The sequence below is a fragment of the Cucurbita pepo genome, chromosome 19 (assembly GCF_057944985.1).
Source record: "Cucurbita pepo subsp. pepo isolate OVF chromosome 19, ASM5794498v1, whole genome shotgun sequence".
Classification (NCBI taxonomy): domain Eukaryota; kingdom Viridiplantae; phylum Streptophyta; class Magnoliopsida; order Cucurbitales; family Cucurbitaceae; genus Cucurbita; species Cucurbita pepo.
This window is the reverse complement of record NC_141816.1, coordinates 1,127,058-1,147,085: the sequence shown is the minus strand read 5'-3', so window position 1 is coordinate 1,147,085 and position 20,028 is coordinate 1,127,058. Positions and strand designations below refer to the sequence as shown.

Below are 20,028 nucleotides of genomic sequence, written 5' to 3'. Positions count from 1 at the left end.
GAAACGTCTGCAAGATATGTTAGATGTAATTATTTGATGAATGAATATCACGTACCCCATGACCCTATTTACGTATTAATATTTATGTTTCGATATTTGAATGAACTATGACACATGTACTTTATTTTATGTTTGACTATGATTGATATGTTAATATGACCATATTTATGACTTGTAAGACACAATGATGTACCATGTCGGGTAAGCATGAATGTATATTATTTATATGTATGTACGTCTCGTGAGGAATTTATTTCATTATAAGTATGGAAGTATTATGTGCATTATTTTATTGAACCATAATTATTAATTCGAAACCTCAGGCATGTTATATGTCATATAATCATAGATTACTTCTCCAGTATGTTATGTACGCACGTGTAACCCCCGATATTATTAGTGTTCCTTTCTTTTCTGTTGATTTTCGACAACATGGGCGTGCTAGTTGTCACAATCGCACTTTGATGGCAGCGGACTTGCGATTGTGCGGCACTCACTTCTTAGCAACGAGTGAGTTAAGCTTATTCGTTCTTGCGTTGCCTACGGCCAAGCGACGTATGCTCAAGCCTCTAGCCCCGGTTCAAAAAGAAGGTTTTAGAAAATAGGGGCAGAGAGATTTCGAAAGAGAGTTTTGAAAGCAAGATTTGAGAAATTGAAATTGGTGTTATATGGGAATGTAAGCAAAAAGACAACAACAACGGCTTACTGCATATAACTATCGGGTAGGGAGAAGTTGACTACTAGTCATATCCCCCTATAGTACATTTTGAGGCATTTCATGTCTGGCAGGCCTAGACATGATTTTGCCGAAACATCATACTTCTTAGAAATACAAAAGTAAAACACTATAACATGAAAAGACATAAAGGGTTTGGCTTGTCATGGGCATGCGGTCATGGACAACACGCCTTGGACGAGCATGACCGTGACACTAGTCAGACCTAGGGGGCACATTAACGAGTCCACCTAGTGGGTTCATGCGTGCATGAACCATATGTAGAGAAGTACAATGCATTCGACCCTACATGGAAGAGAAAGTAGAGCCCAAGGAACAGTCATGAAAAAGTAAGTCCTATCCGTCATGATACATATAGCATGTGAATGCATTTTTTCGATTTAACAGTGATATCACTTACTGAGTATTTTTTAAACAAATTCAACGATGATTCAATGCTCCACTGCGGATGAAGTATTCATTCTACCAAGATGACTGGTTGTTGCACGATAGTTGTGTTTTCCTAAAATAATAAGCTATGATCTATATGTGATTGATCTTATATGTATGCTAGTCATGTGTGTTAGGAGAACGTTCTATACATCATGTTTATGAACCGAACATTTTGTGCAAGATATGTGATTGGTGTATGTGTATAATATTTTCTTTCGAGGGTATTATATGTATGAAAGTGATATCTACATGGTCGGTGTGTATGAAAGTGATAGTCACTTATGTATGGATATGATGCATACCCGACAAGACCTAGGGAATAGTAAAGCGATACTCACTTAGTAAGTTTTGTGTGCATGAAAGTAATGCTCGTGAAGCTAACTAAAACATAAGGCGAGCACTTGCAATAAAGCCCGTAAACTATAGCCTCTAGAGAATCCATACTGGCTTAAGTAAGCTTCGAGCAGCTAAGTTATGAGTCATTACAATGCGAGGAGTACCCAAATAGAGCTAGATCGAGATGTACTCCAAAGAGCCAAGTTATGAACCATCGAGACACGACAAGTAACCAGATAGTGCTAGAATTTATGAGACTACGAGATGAGGGGTATAGATACAGTCAGGACCTGATAAGGTCAATCAAGTACGAGTAGTGTTTAGTCAGAGAGTGCAAAGGCCTGTAGAAGCTGAATTGAGTTGTGAAAGTTAACCGTTATTCCTAGACCGTCGGGTTGGGTTGGGTCGGGCCGGGTCGGGCCGAGATGTGGTATTTAGCTAAGTATTGGATTTGATTAAGAGAAGTAAAATTTAGTGTAAAATATAACTATGGATTGAAATCTAACGAAGAACAAAATTTTAGCAATGGAAAAGATTAGAAAGATGGTATGGTGTTGGCAACATCTCAAAAGGCAGTCGATATCGTTGCTAGCAGATACCACTCGCTCGCGCTCTCACGGCAATCGTTTAGCCACAAAAATGCAGATGCAGAGTAGATCACACGAAGAGGGGGAGGGGAGAATTTCCATCACTGTAGCTCCTAATCAATTCCTTCAACGATTTCCTCAATGATTGATTCTTGCAACAGGTCTGTCTCTCATACCTTTTGCTTTTTCTTTGTTTTTACTTGCACATCAGTCTATGGAATCTCATTTTGTTGTCGTTTCAATGCCGCTTCAACTAACTAGCATGCTCTTGCCGACTTTATTCCCATTTCTGCGTGGTTTTTTATCAGGAGTTTGATGAGCTATCTTCGATAATTGTGGGAATGGGAATGGGAATGAGGAACATTCTGTTTTAGTTGTAATGTGCGGAATTCTAGTGATCTAGTGCTGTAAGTCCATAATTATTATTCTTCAGTTCGAGATTTCAAGTTCATGGCGCGAAAAAATTGCTCTGGTGTAGGGATTTTTCTTGTCGACGAGTACTATTGTGGCGTTTGGCTACATTAGTGTTTGGGTAAAGATGACGAAAATATATGTTCGTTGAGGCAGTATGGAACTGATGGTCGATTCTTAAACTACTGATCGTATCACTTGTTCAGAATTCGTCAGTTATATCAGGGGAGCAAGATTGTTATGTCTGAATTGGATGATTGTTGGGCTTATCGAAGTAGAATGATTGAGTAGTCCAAGGACATTACTAGTTTATTCAACTCTTTTGTACTCCATAACTGATGAAATGGGAAAGGAAAATTTGTTGCAGTGTGTTGATGAAAAAGCTGAAGTGAATGGTTGTTCAACAATTGGGAATGATGAAGATTTGGGTTCTCAGTCTTGCCATAGCGTAGGCAAGGAATTTGGGGCAAGTTGTCGTGTGTGTCAATGTACTGAATCGGACAGAAGGGGTGATGCTGCCTTAGGATTTCTTGGCATCACTTCTCCGAAAATGGAAGCAAGAAAAAATGACGAGGATTCTAAGCCCGAGAAGCAAAGTGTAAAAAATGTTAAAAGGGATTCTGGTTCAATTGAGTTCATAGGTCCTAATGGGGAGGTTTTCATTTGCAAAGCTGATATTGAAATGGGTTCATGTCATTATGAAGATGCATTAGTCGAGCTTGGATGTTCTTGCAAGAGTGACCTTGCTCTCGTACATTATGCGTGTGCTCTCAAGTGGTTTGTCAATCATGGATCTACAGTTTGTGAAATCTGTGGATGTGTTGCAGAAAATATTAGAACTAATGACTTTAGAAAGGTTGTGAGTTCTTTGAAGGAATATGAAGCTTTAAGGGAAAGAACTGCTAATGGGGAACCTAATCCTATGCATACTAATACCGGTACTGATATAGATCCTGATGCTGTTGCTGCCATCCGCAGGCAGCGACTTTGTGAAATCTCATTGTGGTTTAGTCCTCATAATTATAGTAGCAACAATAATTCTACTGCAGCCTCCCAGGTTGCTTCGGAACATCCGAATATCATCTCGGAAAATGTTATTCATACTGAAAATCCTGCAACCAGATGGGCTGTTGAGGGTACTGGAATTCTCCTTGCTACTGGACTGCTTACTGTGACGCTCGCTTGCCTAATAGCTCCTCGTCTGGGGAAGGTAAGTCTTTATAGCTATCTTATATTATAATAATTAATATAGATTTATTCTTATAGAAAAAAAGTTCATTTAGAATTTTCTTTTTCAACATGGGAATTCAGAGTACTGGGAATTACTGAAAAATTAAGCTTCTCAGTAGGCCACACTTGAGTATCATGCCTAATGACACTACATAAGTCGGAAGCTACTGTCCTTGTTTTCTTATTAAGAAAACTAATGCCTTGATCATTTATTAATTTGACAGTTCTTATTTTGGGGATTTGACCACAAAAATCTACATTCTGATTAAAAATTTCATTCCTCAGCCTCTTTTGAAACACTAAGACTATGGAATCCTAGGCTTGGGACGTTACAAACATATAATGAATGATAATACATTTTTCTTTGATAGGAAACAATTTCATTTGATTGATATGATTAAATTAACAAAAAAAAAAGCCTATCCATGAATTAAAAGAAACTTGTCTATTGCGCTATAATATAATAAACCGTAATTTCAAGAAGGGATTCAATTTACACAACTAAGAAAAATAATGAAATGTGTTTATGTCGTCCATTTAAGCTTTGGAGCTTCATTAAATTTCATCTCCTTAATGCAGTTTCTTCTTATCAAAAAAGAAAAAAAAAAAAAAAATGAAAAAAAGAAAGCAGGAATAATATAAAAAGGAAAAATATGACTTTAGGAGTATTTTTGTCTTCCTTTTCTCTGATGTGATATCCTTTTGGGTTTATTTGATTGTGCTTGACTTTTTCTCCATATCTTAAAAAAAATTCTATTTGGTGCAGAAAACAGCGAAAAGTGGCCTTCACATTCTTCTTGGAGGAGTTTGTGCGTTAGCCGTGGTTGTTTTCTTCCGCTTTGTGAGTATAATGCATTTTATACGGCCCTGAAGTTGATTTTCTGGCAATGTTTTATTATAGGAAACAATTTTATTCTTGAGTAATGTATAGAGGGTCTCACTCAAAGGTAGCTAGGCAGTGTACAAAAAGCTTTCCGATTGGCCATAATTTAAAATGGAAGAAAACGAGAGGAACAAAAAATAATGGAATTCTTAAGCCATAAAGAGGTACGGGAATTCTCTCATACGTTGTCCAAGTTACAGCTCGAATCTTTGAGATAGTATTGATTCTTAGCAAAGAAAATCTCCCTGAAAGTAATAAAAGGAGCAGTTTCCCGCATATAACATTGTGATGGTTGACAACTTCTGTTGATTCTTGGTGAAGTATTTGGTGAATTTTTCATTCATGCACTTTATTGAAAACATTACTGGGCTACCTAAGTAATTCACATATGCTAGATGTGCAGGGAGGCAAACCATAATTAGCTTACAAGTAACTAGTCTGCCCGGGATATTTCTGCATTTCTATAACTGATGCCTACCAAGGTTGGTTAGGAACAGAGTGAGATGGGGGAATCTATAGGTAGCTGGATGGAGGGAGGGATACAATACCCTACCCTTGGCATAGATTTGATATGCTTTCCTAGGAAGGTCGTCACTGGCTTTTACAGTAAAGACATTTCATAACGTTTCATGGTTCAAGAAATGTCAAAATATTCCCCAAGAGTTAGACAGGACAAAAATTTGTTTGGGTTCTAGCTTTATGTTAGTTAATAGCATCTTTTAAAACTATGATAAAAAAAACCATTTGCAATGATATGGCCAAGGATTATTTTTTGGAATTAGGGAGTAAGTATGTGAACGGTCTGGAAAACAAAGAGGAAACCAGGGAGGTACTTACGCTTTTTATTTCTTAATTTCTTGATAATTAAGTGTCTTTGACCCCACCCAACATCCACTCGATTGGATGAGAACTGATTTACTCACTATAATCCTGCTGAAGGGTATTAGAATAAATGAGGAACTGCTAGAGCCATTTAGTTAGCAAGGTTTTGTTGCGAGTCCTTTTGACCCCGTTCGGAAACCATATTCGTTCAGGTTTTTTAAGAGGACGTTTTTATTACTTTCAGATTTCTCTTTTTTTTTTTTTTTTCATTTTGAACGTTTCTGATTTATATATAAATTTTGGAAACATCAAATCTAATTATCAAATCTAATTTCTTATTTTTTGTTTACTTCTGGAAATATAAACTTCAATGCTCAGCCTTCTGACTTCTATTCCTTCCATTTATGTAGTTTGTGCTTACCAGGATAAAATACAGTCTTGCACGATATTGGGCTATTTTGCTCATCTTTTTGTTCCTGGTGTTGTTCGGCATTTGGGCATCGAGGACACATGGTGCTCGTACGACGTAATTCGGTACATTATGTACATTCTATTTGATCTTTTTTTCCATTCTCCACTTTATTAAGGCGATCTCACAAATATAGAATTGTTTAATACTTAGTTAAGGTACCAATATCATGAAATATATCCTATAGGGTTTTGATTTTATGTTATGTTTTAGGTTGTCTGAGTATGAAGTTGACATTGGGAAAGGTAGTTAAGTATTCGACAGGATACAAAATACCCTTTACCTCTGTTTCCTTGCATCAGAGCTCATTTTTTATTTGTTAAAAGGATTTTCAATTCTTTTAAAAAAAATTGGTAAATTTTTCTCATCTCTGAAGTGTTCAGAAGAAATTCTGGTATGTATATGCAAAAATAAGTAAATAGAACAGATACTAGCTGCCTTGGCTTAAAATGGTTCATGAATGATGATTTAATTAGAAGATCTGCTATACATCATTTCTTTCTAAATTTGGGACGAAATTTCTCTCACTGTTTCTGTCTTAAATTAAATACTTTAGAAAAACTAAAACATAACAGTATTCTAAAGACATGCGAATGAAATTACTTCAAGGCTATTAATTAATTTTTGGTTGCTAGTAGCGTGATTATCTGCTTTTATTTCGACTTTGCTCTTTAAGTGTGTAGTACTTGGCAACTGTACTGATATAAAGTAGCTGAAGTTGGTATGAAATTTTTTTTGCTCTTCCCTAAATTGAATGAGAAAAAAAAAATGAATGAAGAGGTGGTGTAATGGCGTGCCTGTGAGGACGTTGGCCCTCAAGTGGAGTGGATTGTGGGACTCCACGTCGGTTGGAGAGGGGAACAAAGCATTCCTTATAAGAGTGTGGAAACCTCTCTCGAGTGGACACGTTTTAAAACCTTGAGGGGAAGTCCAAAAATGAAAGCCCAAAAAAGACAATATCTGTTAGCGGTAGGCTGGACTGTTACATTCACAATGGAGGTGGTCCGTGTTGGTAAACATCATCTTTGGTAGATTTTTAGGCCGAGTTAACTTGAATGTTTAGTGCATGTTTGAGACAATAATATTCGGAAGGATTGAAGTGAGTCAACATGGTTAGAGGATATGCCACAGAGGAGAGGAAATGCTGGATACTATTGTGCTACTTGCAAACATCTTTTGATACACTATATGAATCATTGAATTAGTATTGAACAAGATGTAATTACTACGTCCTCAATTTGAGCATAGTTTAATTGTTCAAGACATAGGCTATCGACTTAAAAGATTAGAGGTTTGAATGTCTTCACCCCACGTGTCGTTGAACTTTCAATGACATCTACCTCAAATGAGTCTACTTTGTAGTTATTGGAAGGTGTGATGATCATGACTACGATTGTGGTTGATGCACTATGCAGTGTCGTACATGACAATGGGTAAGTGAGTGTGTATTAGTTCGTCTTGTTCAAATACACTCAACTCGTGTCTGGTTGATTTATTTGCTAGCCAATTTGACTGGATACATTCAAAACTAATTGGGTTTAAGTTTTTTTTTTTCTTTTTTAGTTGATCTATAGCGGTCCAAATTCAGAAGATACATGTTCTAAATGACCTCTCGTAAGTGTGTGATTAAATTACTTAAATTGAATACTAGTTGGTTGCTTGTTTTCAACCCTGGCGTGGTAGGGCATTGAAGCATCCATCTTAGCTAGATAAATAGTTATCAAGTTCGTTAATATTTTCATTGACATTGATATTTTCTTTTTTATAATACATGTACATTAAATTTTCAGAAGATAACAACTTATAAACGAAAAAAATGAAGTCTTGAGAACCATTTGGCCTATGAAAGGTTGAAGACGAGAGCTGACCAGAGACTAAACAATCAAACAGAACGAGGAACGTGTTTCTCGTAATCTAAACAAACTTTTGAATCATTTCTTTAACTTCTTCAATCACAAGCCAAGCTTTGTGCCCTCCAATCACTTCTGCTTTCATTTCTCCATCCTTCCAAAGCTAAAACAATAATTTTGCAAAATTTTTAACTACCTTATTTGTCCCTCTCTCGACCCAAAAAGACGTTTCGGGGTACTCAACAAAACTAAAAAATAATACAAGAGTCAAATATTTAGAGAAAGCACTTCTTCAAAGGTTTTGACCCGAGAGTTTGATCGAAAAGCACTTCCAAACGATTTTAAAAACGTAAAATCAACACCCGAAACTGATTTTTCAAAAGAAATACAAGATATTTAACAATTTATAATCTAAAATTTAAAAAATAATAATAAATAAAATTGATCACCTGAATTGTTGGCATTTTCTGCATAATGAGAACATATATAAATTAATAAATTGAAGGATTTGAAGAACTCAAATATATATATATATATATATATATAGATGTACATGTATACTTACAGAGATGTTTCCACGTTTAACTAGAGATTGAGGGACCTTATTCACATCCACATAGTAAAATTTTGCTCTGCAAAATTTTTTTTTTTTTTTTTTTTGAGAAAAGTTAGTAAATAATTAAAATAAATAAATAGTAACGACCCAGATCCACCGCTAGCAGATATTGTTCTCTTTGGGCTTTCCCTTTCGTGCTTCCCTCAAGGCTTTAAAACTGTCAGGGGAAAGTTTCCACACCTTTATAAATAGTGGTTTGTTCTCCCCAACCAATGTGGGACATCACAATCCACCTCCTTCAGGACCCAGTGTCCTCGCTGGCACTCTTTCCTTCCTCCAATCAATGTGAGACCGCTCCCCTTTGGGGCCCAGCGTCCTTACTGGCACACCGCCTTGTGTCTACCCCTTTCGGGGAACAACGAGAAGGCTGGCACATCGTCCAGTGTCTGGCTTTGATACCATTATTATGATGTCCTACATTGGTTGGGGAGGAGAACAAACCACCATTTATAAAGGTATGAAAAACCTTTCCCTCACAGACGCATTTTAAAGTCTTGAGGGGAAGTCCAAAGAAGACAATATCTGCTGTCGTTACGTAAATGAAATGTTAATAAAATAAATGTTACTTGGTAAGATAATCAGCAGCAAGTTTCTCCAATTTAGGCTTCAAGTAGATGCATTTCCTACACCACGTTGCCATCCTATTCCCCATTCATTCCAATTTGGATTAATTACCCTTAATTAAGTATAATTTTATGTTAATTTTATTTATCGACATCTAATACACGAACACCTACTCGTACACATAGTCTCCTTCATTATAAGGATACTCACAACCAACACGAAAAAAAACAAATTAACCGAGGGTATGCTGACACAACTTAGCTCAGTATAGGGAATGGGTAGGGTTGTAGCCCTATTCTCGAGTTGGTCAAAACCCGACCAAAAACATATCAACCCACCAACGAAACCAAATCAAATTTTCCGTTTTTAAAAAAATCAATTCTGAACTTTTAAAAGTTTCAATAAGACTAAACTTAACAAAAAAAAAAAAGTTCAAAAATACTCTTCGTTAATATTTTGTTTCAAAAATACTCTTAAACTTTTAAAATGAATTCAAAAATATCATCTAACTTTCAAAAATATTTCGAGAATATCATTAATTTTTTAAAAAGTTTCATTAATATTCGTAATTTTTTTAAAAAAGTTTAAAAATACTCTTACCGTTAATACAATATTTAAAAAATACTCATGAAATTTCAAAATATATTACTGACGTTTATAGTATTTTTTAAAATTAAAAAAATCGGAGAGTATTAATAAATATTTGTTTTCATCTACCACTCATGTTAATATTTTTTATTTTTTTTATTTTATTTTTTTAATGTTGATATTTTGTAGACAATATATTTAAAGATGTTTTTATTAATTTAGTTATTATTATTAAAAATAATAATAATAATAATAATAATAATCTAATTAAGCTAATGGGGGTGAAATGACGATTAAGTCCTTTCGAGATAAAAGAAGGAAGAGATACGAACCAGTCGATAAGAACCGGCTGAGACAGTTCCTGGGCGTGAGCCAAAATCCGATCAAGCTGCTCGGAATCCTCAATGGACTCCATCTCCACCATCGCCGGCCGGGACAGATCCGGCCAAAACCCAGCTTCCGTCCCCATCCTGAACTCCCTCCGCCGCAGCCTCCGCCGCTCGCCATTTCTCCGGCCAAATAAAACAGACCCAAAATCTCTGTTCACAAAACACCGCCTCCCCCCATTGCTCGGAATTTGGTGTTGATTGTGATGAACTTCGCTGTACAGAATCTGAGCAGTGGTCGCAGCCAACACAGACATATCTGTAGATCCTCTCTTCTTGTTCCCTAGGAGGTCATGGCTTCGATCTGTGAAGAGGGGTTTTTTCTTTTACTTTTTTGAGGTTTTTTGGGGTTTGGGATTGAAATGGGAGCGTTTAGGGAAGGGCTTGGCTTATCCATAGGGTGAATTGGGGGCCACACGTGGGAGGAGTGGAAGGCATATCCATCCAATCAAATTAATTTGTGAAGATCTAATTCTTTTTTTAAAAAAATTTAATCCAGTAGATATTCGCTCCGGGATCATATTTCAATCTTTGAATCGAGGTCGCATACTAGCTTTCGGTTTCGTCCGCGAATTCGACCGAACAATAGGAATTTAGGTCGTAAAAGAAAGGTATCGACCCCCCGTTGGGACGGTAGCCTTGGCTTTTGCCTCTATCAGGGGGTGGCAGCCCCAGTGCTCCGACAGCCCTAAGCCTAGAAGCAAGTTAAGCGGTAAAAAAATCCATATCCATCTGGCATCGGGGATTGCTGTCTTTAGAGGTTTAGGCTTGTGCCGAGAACAAGTTATGATAGAATACGTATTGTTTATCGGATAATTTATTGAATGTTGATTAAGTGTGGAGGATATATGTTGTTTAAGAGGAGAGAATCGTTGGTTTTTTTTAGTCATTTCTCTTTCGTCAAATCATCGAGAATAGGATCAACAGGCAAAGTCGGGTCGAAAATTGAATGACAGATCATGAACGTGTACACAAGCTGGAGATACAAATCAGGAAACACAATGGTTGAGACCGAAAGAAAAAAGGAATTAGGGAAGACTACTTACTGACGGTATCTGGTGCTACGTGTCACAACCTCACTAATAAGACAGGTAAGGCGTGACCCTGACAAGGTGATGACCCTCAAGTGGCTCATTTGGCCTCGTGAGGGCCAAGATAGATGAAAGTGTCATGATGTGATAGAAAATGACGATGCATCATCCAACACACCAAGAAGAGTGTGCATCGAAGTTAAGTTGAGGCATAAAAACGGTTGAAGAGAAGGATAAGTAAGGTCCCCGACCATAACCTCAAACGTCGGAGTTTCGATATGAGTTTTGCATATGACTTTAGGGTTAAGTTTGTTTATATGATGAAAAGTCATCAAATTTGGTGTCAATCGAATATCTAACGAATGCCCTATAAGGTCGTATGACTACTTGTTAAAATGATGTCTACTCTAGAAACATTAGAAATGTCTCAAAACGTACTATAGGGGGAGACATGGAGTCAGCTTTCTACACCCTTGGGCCCTGTTACTTAAGTGAGTTACCGTATGACACATACGTTATCACAGTGTGGGCGAGTATTGCGAGACGAGCATCTCAGGGAACTTTCTTTGAAATGGGTCTTTCAAGGACATTGTCGAACATCAAGGGCGCGCCGACATTGTACCCCAACTCATGTGTTAGAGGTCGATATATGCACCTGATATCTTATACGGATTCCATAAATGATATGACATGGACATGTAGACCAAATGAATGGATGTTCGGGATGTCTCAATGATATAAATGACACATGAGTCCGTTCTCGATGAGCATTGACATCAAAAACGTGTTAATCGAGAACCAAGATGAGAATATGAGATACAACGTTGCATACAAGCGACCTTTGTTCCGAGTAGAGGTAAGGTCGAGCCAAGTGACTTGCTCTAGTGTAAAGGCAAGTCAATTAGGTCGTAGACAATTGAACATGCATGCACAAGTGGTGTGTGTGGACGAACAAGTTTGAATTCCGCACGAGCTGTGTTCGATTAACTAAGACAAATCTCGCTTAAGGTCCGACAAAATCACAAAGACAGATGAAAAACGTATACAGGGGATTTGAGTTACCCTTACGACTTGTCATGATCATGTTAAAATCATGACGCTACACGGTTGAAAATGTACGATCGTGACACTACGCTTGACGATGGAATGCTCGAGATAATAATATATGATTTTCAAACGAATATTGCAAATAGTAATAATAAGGGTCCATTATTTGTCCACATTATGGAAGCAATTTCTAGAAGGCTCTAATTTCTCGGATAAAACCCACTTCAACTGCTGGAGCTGCTAGGGTTTATCTTCTTCCTTCTTCTCTAATCTTCTAATCCGTTGAAGCCGCGGCTCTCTCTTCATCTTCAGGTGCTCTTCCTTTTCTCATTTCTATTTCGTTATCTGTTTTCTTTCGATTTTTCTCGATTCTTCATTTCTGTGTCCGAGCAATGTGTTGCGTTGTGGACGTTGAATGTACTTGGATTCACTTGAAATTGAGCATTTCTTTTCGTACCAATAGGATTCCGTTCTAATCTTTTCTCTACCTGTTTTCTGGATTTTTTTGGGTGTTTTTGTGGATAGAACGTGAAATGGCGGCAGCTCAGCTTACAGGATCTCTAATTTCTGCGAAGAATCTGCCTTCTTTCAATGGGCTTCGTCCTTCTGCGGTGAAATTCTCTCCCTCTATTGCTCATATGATAGTGGGGGGTCGGGCCAACAGATCTTACACTGGCTTGGTTGTTAGAGCTGCTACTGTGGTTGCTCCAAAGGTTTCACAACATCCATTCTTCTACACCTTATCATCTTCTCTTTCTTTTCTGTTTCATACAAGGATATGCCTCTTATATTTGCAAATTTGAAATGCATTAGCCAATTAATTTTTGTTTTGTTTTGAGCTGTACGTCTGTGAAATATGCTTCTTCACAGTATATTTCTAATTTTTTCTGCATTTTACTTGAATGGCTGCTTCTGCATTCCCCTCTTACTGCTTCCACGCATCTAACTTCCCGTCTCTCGGCATTTTGTTGTCCATTTTAGTGGTTGATATTTCGTTTTTCATTGTGAGATCCCACATTGGTTGTGTAGGAGAAGGAAACATTCTTTTTAGGAGGGTGGAGACCTTCCTAACAAACACATTTTAGAGAACACATTTTAGAATCCTTGAGGGAAAGCTGAGCCAGACACCGGACAATGTGCCAGTGAGGAGGCTGAGCCACAGAGGGGGTGGACACGAGGCGGTGTGCCAGCAAGGATACTGGTCTCGAAGGGGGTGGATTAGGGGGTCCCACATCGATTAAAAAAGGGAACGAGTGCCAGTGAAGACGATGGACACCGAAGGGGGTGGATTGTGAGATCCCACATTGGTTGGGGAGGAGAACAAATCATTCGTTATAAGGGTGCTAGACATGTTTTAAAGACCTTGAGGGGAAGCCCGAAAGGGAAAGCCCAAAGAGACAATATCAGCTAGCGGTGGGCTTGGTTCGTTACAAATGGTTTCAAAGCCGGAGACCGGGCGATGTGCCAGCAAGGACGTTGGGCCCCGAAGGAGTGGATTGGGGGTACTATTGATTGAAGAAGGGAACGAGTGCCAACGAGGACGTTGGGCCCCGAAGGGGGTGGATTGTGAGATCCCACATTGGTTGGGGAGGAGAACAAATCATTTTTATGGGCGTGGAAACCTCTTCCTAGCCTACCCTTTAAAAAACCTTGAGGGAAAACCTGAAAGGGAAGGCCCAAAGAGAACAATATTTGCTAGCGGTGGGCTTAGCCCGTTACACCGTCCCTTGGGGCTGATATTTCGTTTTTCATAGTCTGGTGTAGTTACATAATTACAATCGAAGCTGCTAGCAGTGTGTATGTGTTGTGATAGGTAAGTTTTAATTCAATGAAACCAGTGTGGGTGCTTAACCAAACAGCTATAAGTTTCTGGTGGTGTGCATTTCATGTTGAAGATGGTTTTCTGAGTCCATCTATAAGAAACTTACTCTGGTTTGTGAATTGTTATGTTTCAGTACACTTCGATCAAGCCATTGGGCGACAGAGTGTTGGTGAAGATAAAGGAAGCTGAAGAGAAGACTGATGGAGGGATTTTACTTCCAACAACAGCTCAGTCGAAACCTCAAGGTGGGGAGGTTGTTGCTGTTGGAGAAGGCAAGTCAATTGGAAATACCAAAGTGGAAAGTAGTGTAAAGGTACGAATTTATACATGTTTGGAGTGGCTTTTGATCTTCTTATGCTGTTAATTGATTCAATGCTCTTCTGATTCGGTAGACTGGTGCTCAAGTTGTGTACTCCAAGTATGCTGGAACTGAGTTAGAGTTCAATGGTTCAAAGCATCTTATTCTGAAGGAAGATGATATCGTCGGTATTCTAGAAACCGATGATGCGAAAGATCTTCAGCCCCTGAACGACAGGGTCTTGATCAAGGTTTGTCTCCTTGGATACTTCTCCTCCATTTGACAACCATTAGGCTTTTTGTTCTTAGTTTCTGAAAATTAGGCTTAATAACAGCTTGTTATCTGCTTACAAATGTTTTCAAAATCGAAGGTAAATTTTGGAAGCAAGGTGTGTGAGATCCCACATCTGTTGGGGAGAACGAAACATTCTTTGTAAGGGTGTGAAAATCTCTCCCTAGTAGACGCCTTTTAAAAACCTTGAGGGGAAGCTCGAAAGGGAAAGTCTAAAGAGGACAATATCTGCTAGCGGTGGGCTTGGGGCCGTTATAAGTAGTTTTAAAAAACTTGTTTTTGTTTTTGATTAAGAGAGATAACCCGGGCTTTAGACACAACCAAACACAATTTTTTATCATATGGGACCAGATAGTCAAAACATTGGAATGTGCATGTTTTAGAAGCTTGGCGCTGGCCTATCTAGAAAATCTTTCTGATATAATGCCATTGACATGTTTTTATCATATTCCAATTGTTTTTCATCCTTCTCCTAATCTAAGAACGAAAAAGTTCTATTGATTTGGAGTATGGGAGGCATAATGAAGCAGCTAATCAAAGAAACATGAATTATAACAGGTATGTAATACTTGTTCTTAAATTATATCTCAGGTGGCTGCGGCTGAGGAAAAAACAGCAGGAGGTTTGTTGCTGACAGAGGCATCCAAAGAGAAACCGTCGATCGGAACGGTCAGTAAGCGTGTGAATCACGCCTTTCGATTCATTAGAGATTCATATCAGCTGTGATTGACTTGAAAATTATGGTTTACTCAGGTGATAGCAGTTGGCCCTGGTCATCTGGACGAGGAGGGCAACAAGAAACCGCTTTCGATTGCAGCGGGAAATAACGTTATGTACTCGAAGTATGCTGGGAACGAGTTCAAGGGCAAAGATGGATCTGATTACATCGCTTTGAGGGCTTCAGACGTGATTGCAATTCTATCTTAGTTGTATTTAGTCTGTGATTGGTTATATAAAAACTCATGTTTTTTTTGTGGTTTTGCTTCCCTCAAAGAAGGCCAATTGAGATGGATTTTGAAGAAGGCAACTGAGATTATTTGAGTAATAACAGGAAATTCGTTGATCTTGTTCCATTTTGCTGCGTCCTCGTGGTTTTGTTCCATGTCTTCCTTAATAGGACGTTTCGTGGTTCGTTCCATGGCTTCCTTAATAGGACGTTTCGTGGTTTCGTTCCATGGCTTCCTTAACAGGACGTTTCGTGGCTTCGTTCCATGGCTTGGTTTCCTAAACAAGATGATACATATAGTAAACGGTAATTAATCTCAATAATACAAGACATTAGCCTATAATCAAAGGTTAAACATGATGCATACAGTAAACCATAATGGAAGATTAAATATCTTCAACCGTCGTTACAATGTGTCTGATAGTTATTTTTTAATGAAGTGACATTTCAAGTGGATAGATTGTGACGTCTTCATCCAATAATGCTCGAAATTGAATTGATTTTGAACTAGAGATCGTAAATTACCGATACATAAACAACTATTATACATAAAAGAGAGTTAAGGGAAAGACTTTCCACTTCCTTTCCTCAATACATGACAAGTTCAAAGCTTTGAATGTTCAATATCTTGTGATGAAAGGCTTATAAACCTTAAGATCAAGCACAACACCAATAAGAGAGCCCACACCAGCAGCAATGGATATCAAAAGGCATCCCATGCTCATAGTTTGAACACATACCCACTTCACACTCCATTTAGCTATCTTCTTCTGAACAATATACATCTGAACCGGAAAGTAGACCGACAACGGCCAGAATTGGAAGGCCCCCATAATCCCGACGATGTCGTTAAAGAACGGGAGCAACATGGCGACGACGGTGGTGAAGCACACGAAAAGGGTTCGCCATACAAGTCGAAAGAAGTTGATATTGTACGAGCGGGAGGAAGAGAGGGAGAGCCTGTAATGTTTGGTGATGAAGGCGGAATCGGGCCATGTTTGAGCTGCCGTCTTCTCGACGAAGGCAAAGACGGGCTGACAGAAGACTTGGTAGGCGCCGACGAGATGGACGACGATGGCGACGTTGGCGATGTCGAGGAGCCAATACGGGTTGTAGAAGCCAAAGCCTGTCAAGAGGTTGCCTGGGGCGTTGTTGCCAAAGGCTGCATAGCCCATGCATCCACAAAGTAGGTAGAAGATTGTGGTCACTGCAATGCTGAATCCTGAGGCCTTCTTCATTGTCTTTGCTTCTGATGGTGGGCATCTGATTGTGTCCTGCGTTCGATATAATCTCGATTATGTTAAATCAAATCCCCGTCTTAGTTAAACGTGCTTCCGTGTTCGATATCGACACAAAGAATCAGAAACCGTCAACTAAGAACTAAGAATCTTCATGAGTTGGATTGAGTCGGGTTGAGTCGGGTTGGAATAATTTTTCAATCCTACCCAATTGTCCAGATGACTCTTATTAAATAATGAACTCAATCCAATCAATCCTAAAATATTTGGTCGAGTTGATTAGGTTGATCATGAGTTTATAATCAAGGAACACTGTCTCCATGTGTACGAGGCTTTTTGGGGAAGCCCAAAGCAAAGCCACGAGAGCTTATGCTCAAAGTGGACAATATCATACCATTGTGGAGAGTCGTGTTCATCTAACATGGTATCAAAGTCATACCTTAAACTTAGTCATGTCAATAGAATCCTCAAATGAAAGTCATACCTTTACGATTATGCAGCACTCACTTCTCAACAGCAAGTGAGCTAAGCCAATTTTGTATTAGTGTCACCAACAATCGGGCAACGTATATTCAAGTCTCTAGCTCCAATTTTAGAAGAAAGTTTTAAAAAAATATCGATCAACCCGTTGACGGGATTTTTGTGATTTGATTAAAGCAAAAGAAAACTTTAATTAATCTAATCCAATTAAAAGTGTCCATGTGGACAGAATAAGCTTTTTGAAGTTTCAAATATATTCGATTATTTATTTATTTATTTATTTATTTATTTGTTTTGTTTATAGAATAAAGGAAAAGGAAAAGTAATAAATTAATCCTTACATTATTCGGGAATATTATGTACTTATTTTATTTTACTTTTTGGTCACTAACTTTTGTATTTATTCCACTTTATTTTATAATTTTGATTTTTCATTTAAAATATTTTATTATTTTTTCCCTATTATTATATGATTAATTTTAAAAAATAATATTAATTTAACTAGAAAAGGAAAAAAAAAAAAACTTTTAAAAAATGGTAAAAGTGAGGGGAATAAAATAAATAAATAAATAAATAAAGAAATAAATAAATAAAGAAATAAATAAAAAAGAAATAAAAAATACCTGAATTTCAATAAGGATAACTGAAAAAGAATAGGCAAAAGCAATATCTCCAAGTGCTTGAAAAGTTCTCCAAATCTTTTGGGTTTCAGTCACAGTTCCTTTAAAACTCCCATTTTCTGCACATCAAATTAATATTTATTTATTTATTTATTTATTTGTAAGATTCTCGACTAATAACTTCAGAGTCGATATTTTTGGATAATTCATCTCTAGACAGCTATTAGATAAACCGACTTTTTAAAGTTTTTTTTTTTTTAATACTACGATTGAATTTTTTTTTTTTTTTTTTTTTTTAAGTTCTATTTTATTTAAAGTTCATTTGAAATACTTATTTTAAAATTTTAAAAATATATATTTTTATAATTTTATTAATTATAAATGTATTTTTTGGATAATTCATCTCTAAACATCTATCAAATAAAATCGACTTTTTGAAGTTTTTTTTTTTTTATATATTAGGATTGAAAATTATTTTTGAAATGAAAGATTATATTAAGTACATTATAAATTATTAATTCTATTTTATTTAAAATTCATTTTAAAAAATTCTTATTTTAAAATTTTTAAAATAAATATTTTTATAATTGTATTAATTATAAACGTATTTTTTCTTTACTTTTTTTTAAAAAAAAAAATTAAAGTGATTATTATTTAATACTACATTGAAAAGTTATATTAAATACACTCTAAATTATTAATTATTTTTTTAAAATTCTAGTACAAAATTTGATTTTTTTTTTAAAGAAAATTAAAACACATTTATTTTTAAAATTATCCTAAACCCATTAGAAAAAAAAAATATTTTTTAAATATAAAATTGTAAAAAAAAAAAAAAAAAAAAAAAAAAAAAAAAAAAAAAAAAAAAAAACTTTTTTTTCACTCTATTTTAAACAATTACCTTTATTCTCCCAAACCCTTTTTTCAGCTGTAAATCTAAACATGGATAAGCTACGAGCTACGAACGATTCTTCGTGACGAACTCCCGAACATTTCTTTAATCATTTTGAAACGAATCGAAAGAAAATAAAAGGGATTTTTAGGTTAAAACCTGCAACTTTGGCAATCCCAAGAGCAAGGCCAATGGTTGAATATGTAAACGACATGATAGCAGCCACTGTGGAGAGCCACCAAATTTGGTCAAAATTTGGAATTTGAGACAAAATTATCTCCACAACTCCAAATGATACCATAAATGGATTGCTTGACATACGACATGGATTCTTTCCCCCACTTTTGTGGAAGCAATTTGACCGTTTAACCGCCCTGCCAAACACGAACGACACCAACAATAAGCTTTTGAGTTAAAACTCAAAAATCGAAAACCGAAAGTTATAAGTTATATTCGAGAAAGTTTGTGTTGTGTGCTCACATCATGCTGATCGATGACGCGATTGTATATCCGATTGCGACTCCAATCAAGTCCATGTATTGTATTACTCCACATACTACTGTTTGACCTCTACCTGGAACAAATCTCGATATTATTTAAGAAACAAGAGATGGATTGATCAGTTTTTTTTGTTTGTTTGTGTTACTTTGCATACCTAGGAAGGAGCGGACTGCATGCATGTAAGTGTAGTTTCTCTTGGCGTTAACTGAGTCGTTGGAGCGATAGCAATCAGTGAGCAAACAAGAGGTATAGTAACTGATGAAGGCAAATAGGAGCATCACGATGGGACCAGCAATCCACCCAAGTTGAGCGATCGCCCATGCTAATGATAACACACCCGAACCGATTACGGCTGTGATTATATGAGCACTTGCTGTCCAAAACGTACCTAAACATTCAAGAAGAAACGAATAGATGAATTGAATTATGTATTGTAACGAACAGAAGGTGAAGGAGATGAGGAGATCAATTACCAGTCCGCTTGGGGCGACCATCATCATCGGAGCTCGGGGAGTCGTTGATCGGGAGCACGGCCATGACGACGGAGTAGGGTTGGAAAGGGTGAGGGGAAAGGGAGAAAGGTGATGGAGCTAGGGGGAGGAGAGCTATCTCTTTAAATAAAGTTTCAAAAAACACAATTAATTAAAAAAAATAATAAAATTAAAGTATAAAAAAAGGTTAAATAAAAAATGCACAAATATATATATATAAATATATATATAGATATATATATATATACACGTTTTGAGAAGGGAGGACCCTTAGGGATTTTCAATCCTTCAATTATTAACCTAAGAATTTGCAAGTCAACCAGTCAAAAATTTTCTCCTTTAGAATTGGGTCGGAAAATTAGGTTTCATCGTTATCGTCACAAACGGGAAAAATCTTATCTTAAATGTAAAAGTATTCGATATTTGAATTTGACGAGATCGACATACTACTCGTCCAAAAT

General features: G+C 36.9%; 4 protein-coding genes across 6 annotated transcripts; 2 read left to right on the top strand and 2 right to left on the bottom strand.

Moving 5' to 3' along the window:
- The first annotated feature begins 1,968 nt into the window (after positions 1–1,968).
- Positions 1,969–7,271, top strand: LOC111781546 (uncharacterized). Of its 3 annotated transcripts, none has more exons than XM_087120158.1 (4): positions 1,969–2,252; positions 2,400–3,712; positions 4,499–4,573; positions 5,862–7,271. In XM_087120158.1, the coding sequence occupies exons 2-4, from the start codon at positions 2,846–2,848 to the stop codon at positions 6,021–6,023; spliced, it is 1,104 nt and encodes a 367-aa protein (XP_086976284.1). In that variant the 5' UTR covers positions 1,969–2,252; positions 2,400–2,845; the 3' UTR covers positions 6,024–7,271. The 3 variants fall into 3 exon arrangements, with proteins under 3 accessions (XP_086976284.1, XP_086976285.1, XP_023517973.2); XM_087120159.1 differs by having other exon boundaries at positions 2,353–3,712; XM_023662205.2 differs by having other exon boundaries at positions 1,985–2,252; positions 5,848–7,271.
- A 349-nt stretch (positions 7,272–7,620) lies between these two features.
- On the bottom strand, positions 7,621–10,289 carry WCRKC1 (WCRKC thioredoxin 1). The gene is made up of 5 exons (XM_023662207.2): positions 9,857–10,289; positions 8,939–9,013; positions 8,322–8,388; positions 8,206–8,223; positions 7,621–7,919 (listed from the first exon to the last, which is right to left on the bottom strand). Exons 1-5 carry the CDS (start codon positions 10,165–10,167, stop codon positions 7,821–7,823), a joined length of 570 nt encoding a protein of 189 aa, XP_023517975.1. The 5' UTR covers positions 10,168–10,289; the 3' UTR covers positions 7,621–7,820.
- A 1,851-nt stretch (positions 10,290–12,140) lies between these two features.
- LOC111782266 (20 kDa chaperonin, chloroplastic) lies at positions 12,141–15,472 on the top strand. The gene is made up of 6 exons (XM_023663106.2): positions 12,141–12,300; positions 12,514–12,701; positions 13,944–14,123; positions 14,203–14,358; positions 14,991–15,068; positions 15,153–15,472. The coding sequence occupies exons 2-6, from the start codon at positions 12,522–12,524 to the stop codon at positions 15,324–15,326; spliced, it is 768 nt and encodes a 255-aa protein (XP_023518874.1). The 5' UTR covers positions 12,141–12,300; positions 12,514–12,521; the 3' UTR covers positions 15,327–15,472.
- A 343-nt stretch (positions 15,473–15,815) lies between these two features.
- Positions 15,816–19,702, bottom strand: LOC111781749 (amino acid permease 2). Its single transcript, XM_023662442.2, has 6 exons — positions 19,550–19,702; positions 19,231–19,464; positions 19,056–19,149; positions 18,735–18,949; positions 17,687–17,802; positions 15,816–16,619 (listed from the first exon to the last, which is right to left on the bottom strand). Exons 1-6 carry the CDS (start codon positions 19,611–19,613, stop codon positions 15,966–15,968), a joined length of 1,377 nt encoding a protein of 458 aa, XP_023518210.2. The 5' UTR covers positions 19,614–19,702; the 3' UTR covers positions 15,816–15,965.
- Positions 19,703–20,028: the final 326 nt, after the last annotated feature.

Bases quoted from the DNA above. Each gene is read 5' to 3' on its own strand.
- LOC111781546 (XM_087120158.1), top strand. From the start codon at position 2,846: ATGGGAAAGGAAAATTTGTTGCAGTGTGTTGATGAAAAAGCTGAAGTG. The intron at 3,713-4,498 runs GTAAGTCTTTAT...TATTTGGTGCAG, and splicing joins TAGCTCCTCGTCTGGGGAAG to AAAACAGCGAAAAGTGGCCT. The intron at 4,574-5,861 runs GTGAGTATAATG...TGTGCTTACCAG, and splicing joins TGGTTGTTTTCTTCCGCTTT to GATAAAATACAGTCTTGCAC.
- WCRKC1 (XM_023662207.2), bottom strand. From the start codon at position 10,167: ATGTCTGTGTTGGCTGCGACCACTGCTCAGATTCTGTACAGCGAAGTT. The intron at 9,014-9,856 runs GTTCGTATCTCT...AATGGGGAATAG, and splicing joins CAGCCGGTTCTTATCGACTG to GATGGCAACGTGGTGTAGGA. The intron at 8,389-8,938 runs GTAACATTTATT...AAAATTTTGCAG, and splicing joins GCTGCTGATTATCTTACCAA to AGCAAAATTTTACTATGTGG.
- LOC111782266 (XM_023663106.2), top strand. From the start codon at position 12,522: ATGGCGGCAGCTCAGCTTACAGGATCTCTAATTTCTGCGAAGAATCTG. The intron at 12,702-13,943 runs GTTTCACAACAT...GTTATGTTTCAG, and splicing joins CTACTGTGGTTGCTCCAAAG to TACACTTCGATCAAGCCATT. The intron at 15,069-15,152 runs GTCAGTAAGCGT...TGGTTTACTCAG, and splicing joins AGAAACCGTCGATCGGAACG to GTGATAGCAGTTGGCCCTGG.
- LOC111781749 (XM_023662442.2), bottom strand. From the start codon at position 19,613: ATGGCCGTGCTCCCGATCAACGACTCCCCGAGCTCCGATGATGATGGT. The intron at 19,465-19,549 runs GTAATTGATCTC...TTGAATGTTTAG, and splicing joins TGGTCGCCCCAAGCGGACTG to GTACGTTTTGGACAGCAAGT. The intron at 17,803-18,734 runs GTTTTAACCTAA...TTTGATGTGCAG, and splicing joins TGGGATTGCCAAAGTTGCAG to AAAATGGGAGTTTTAAAGGA.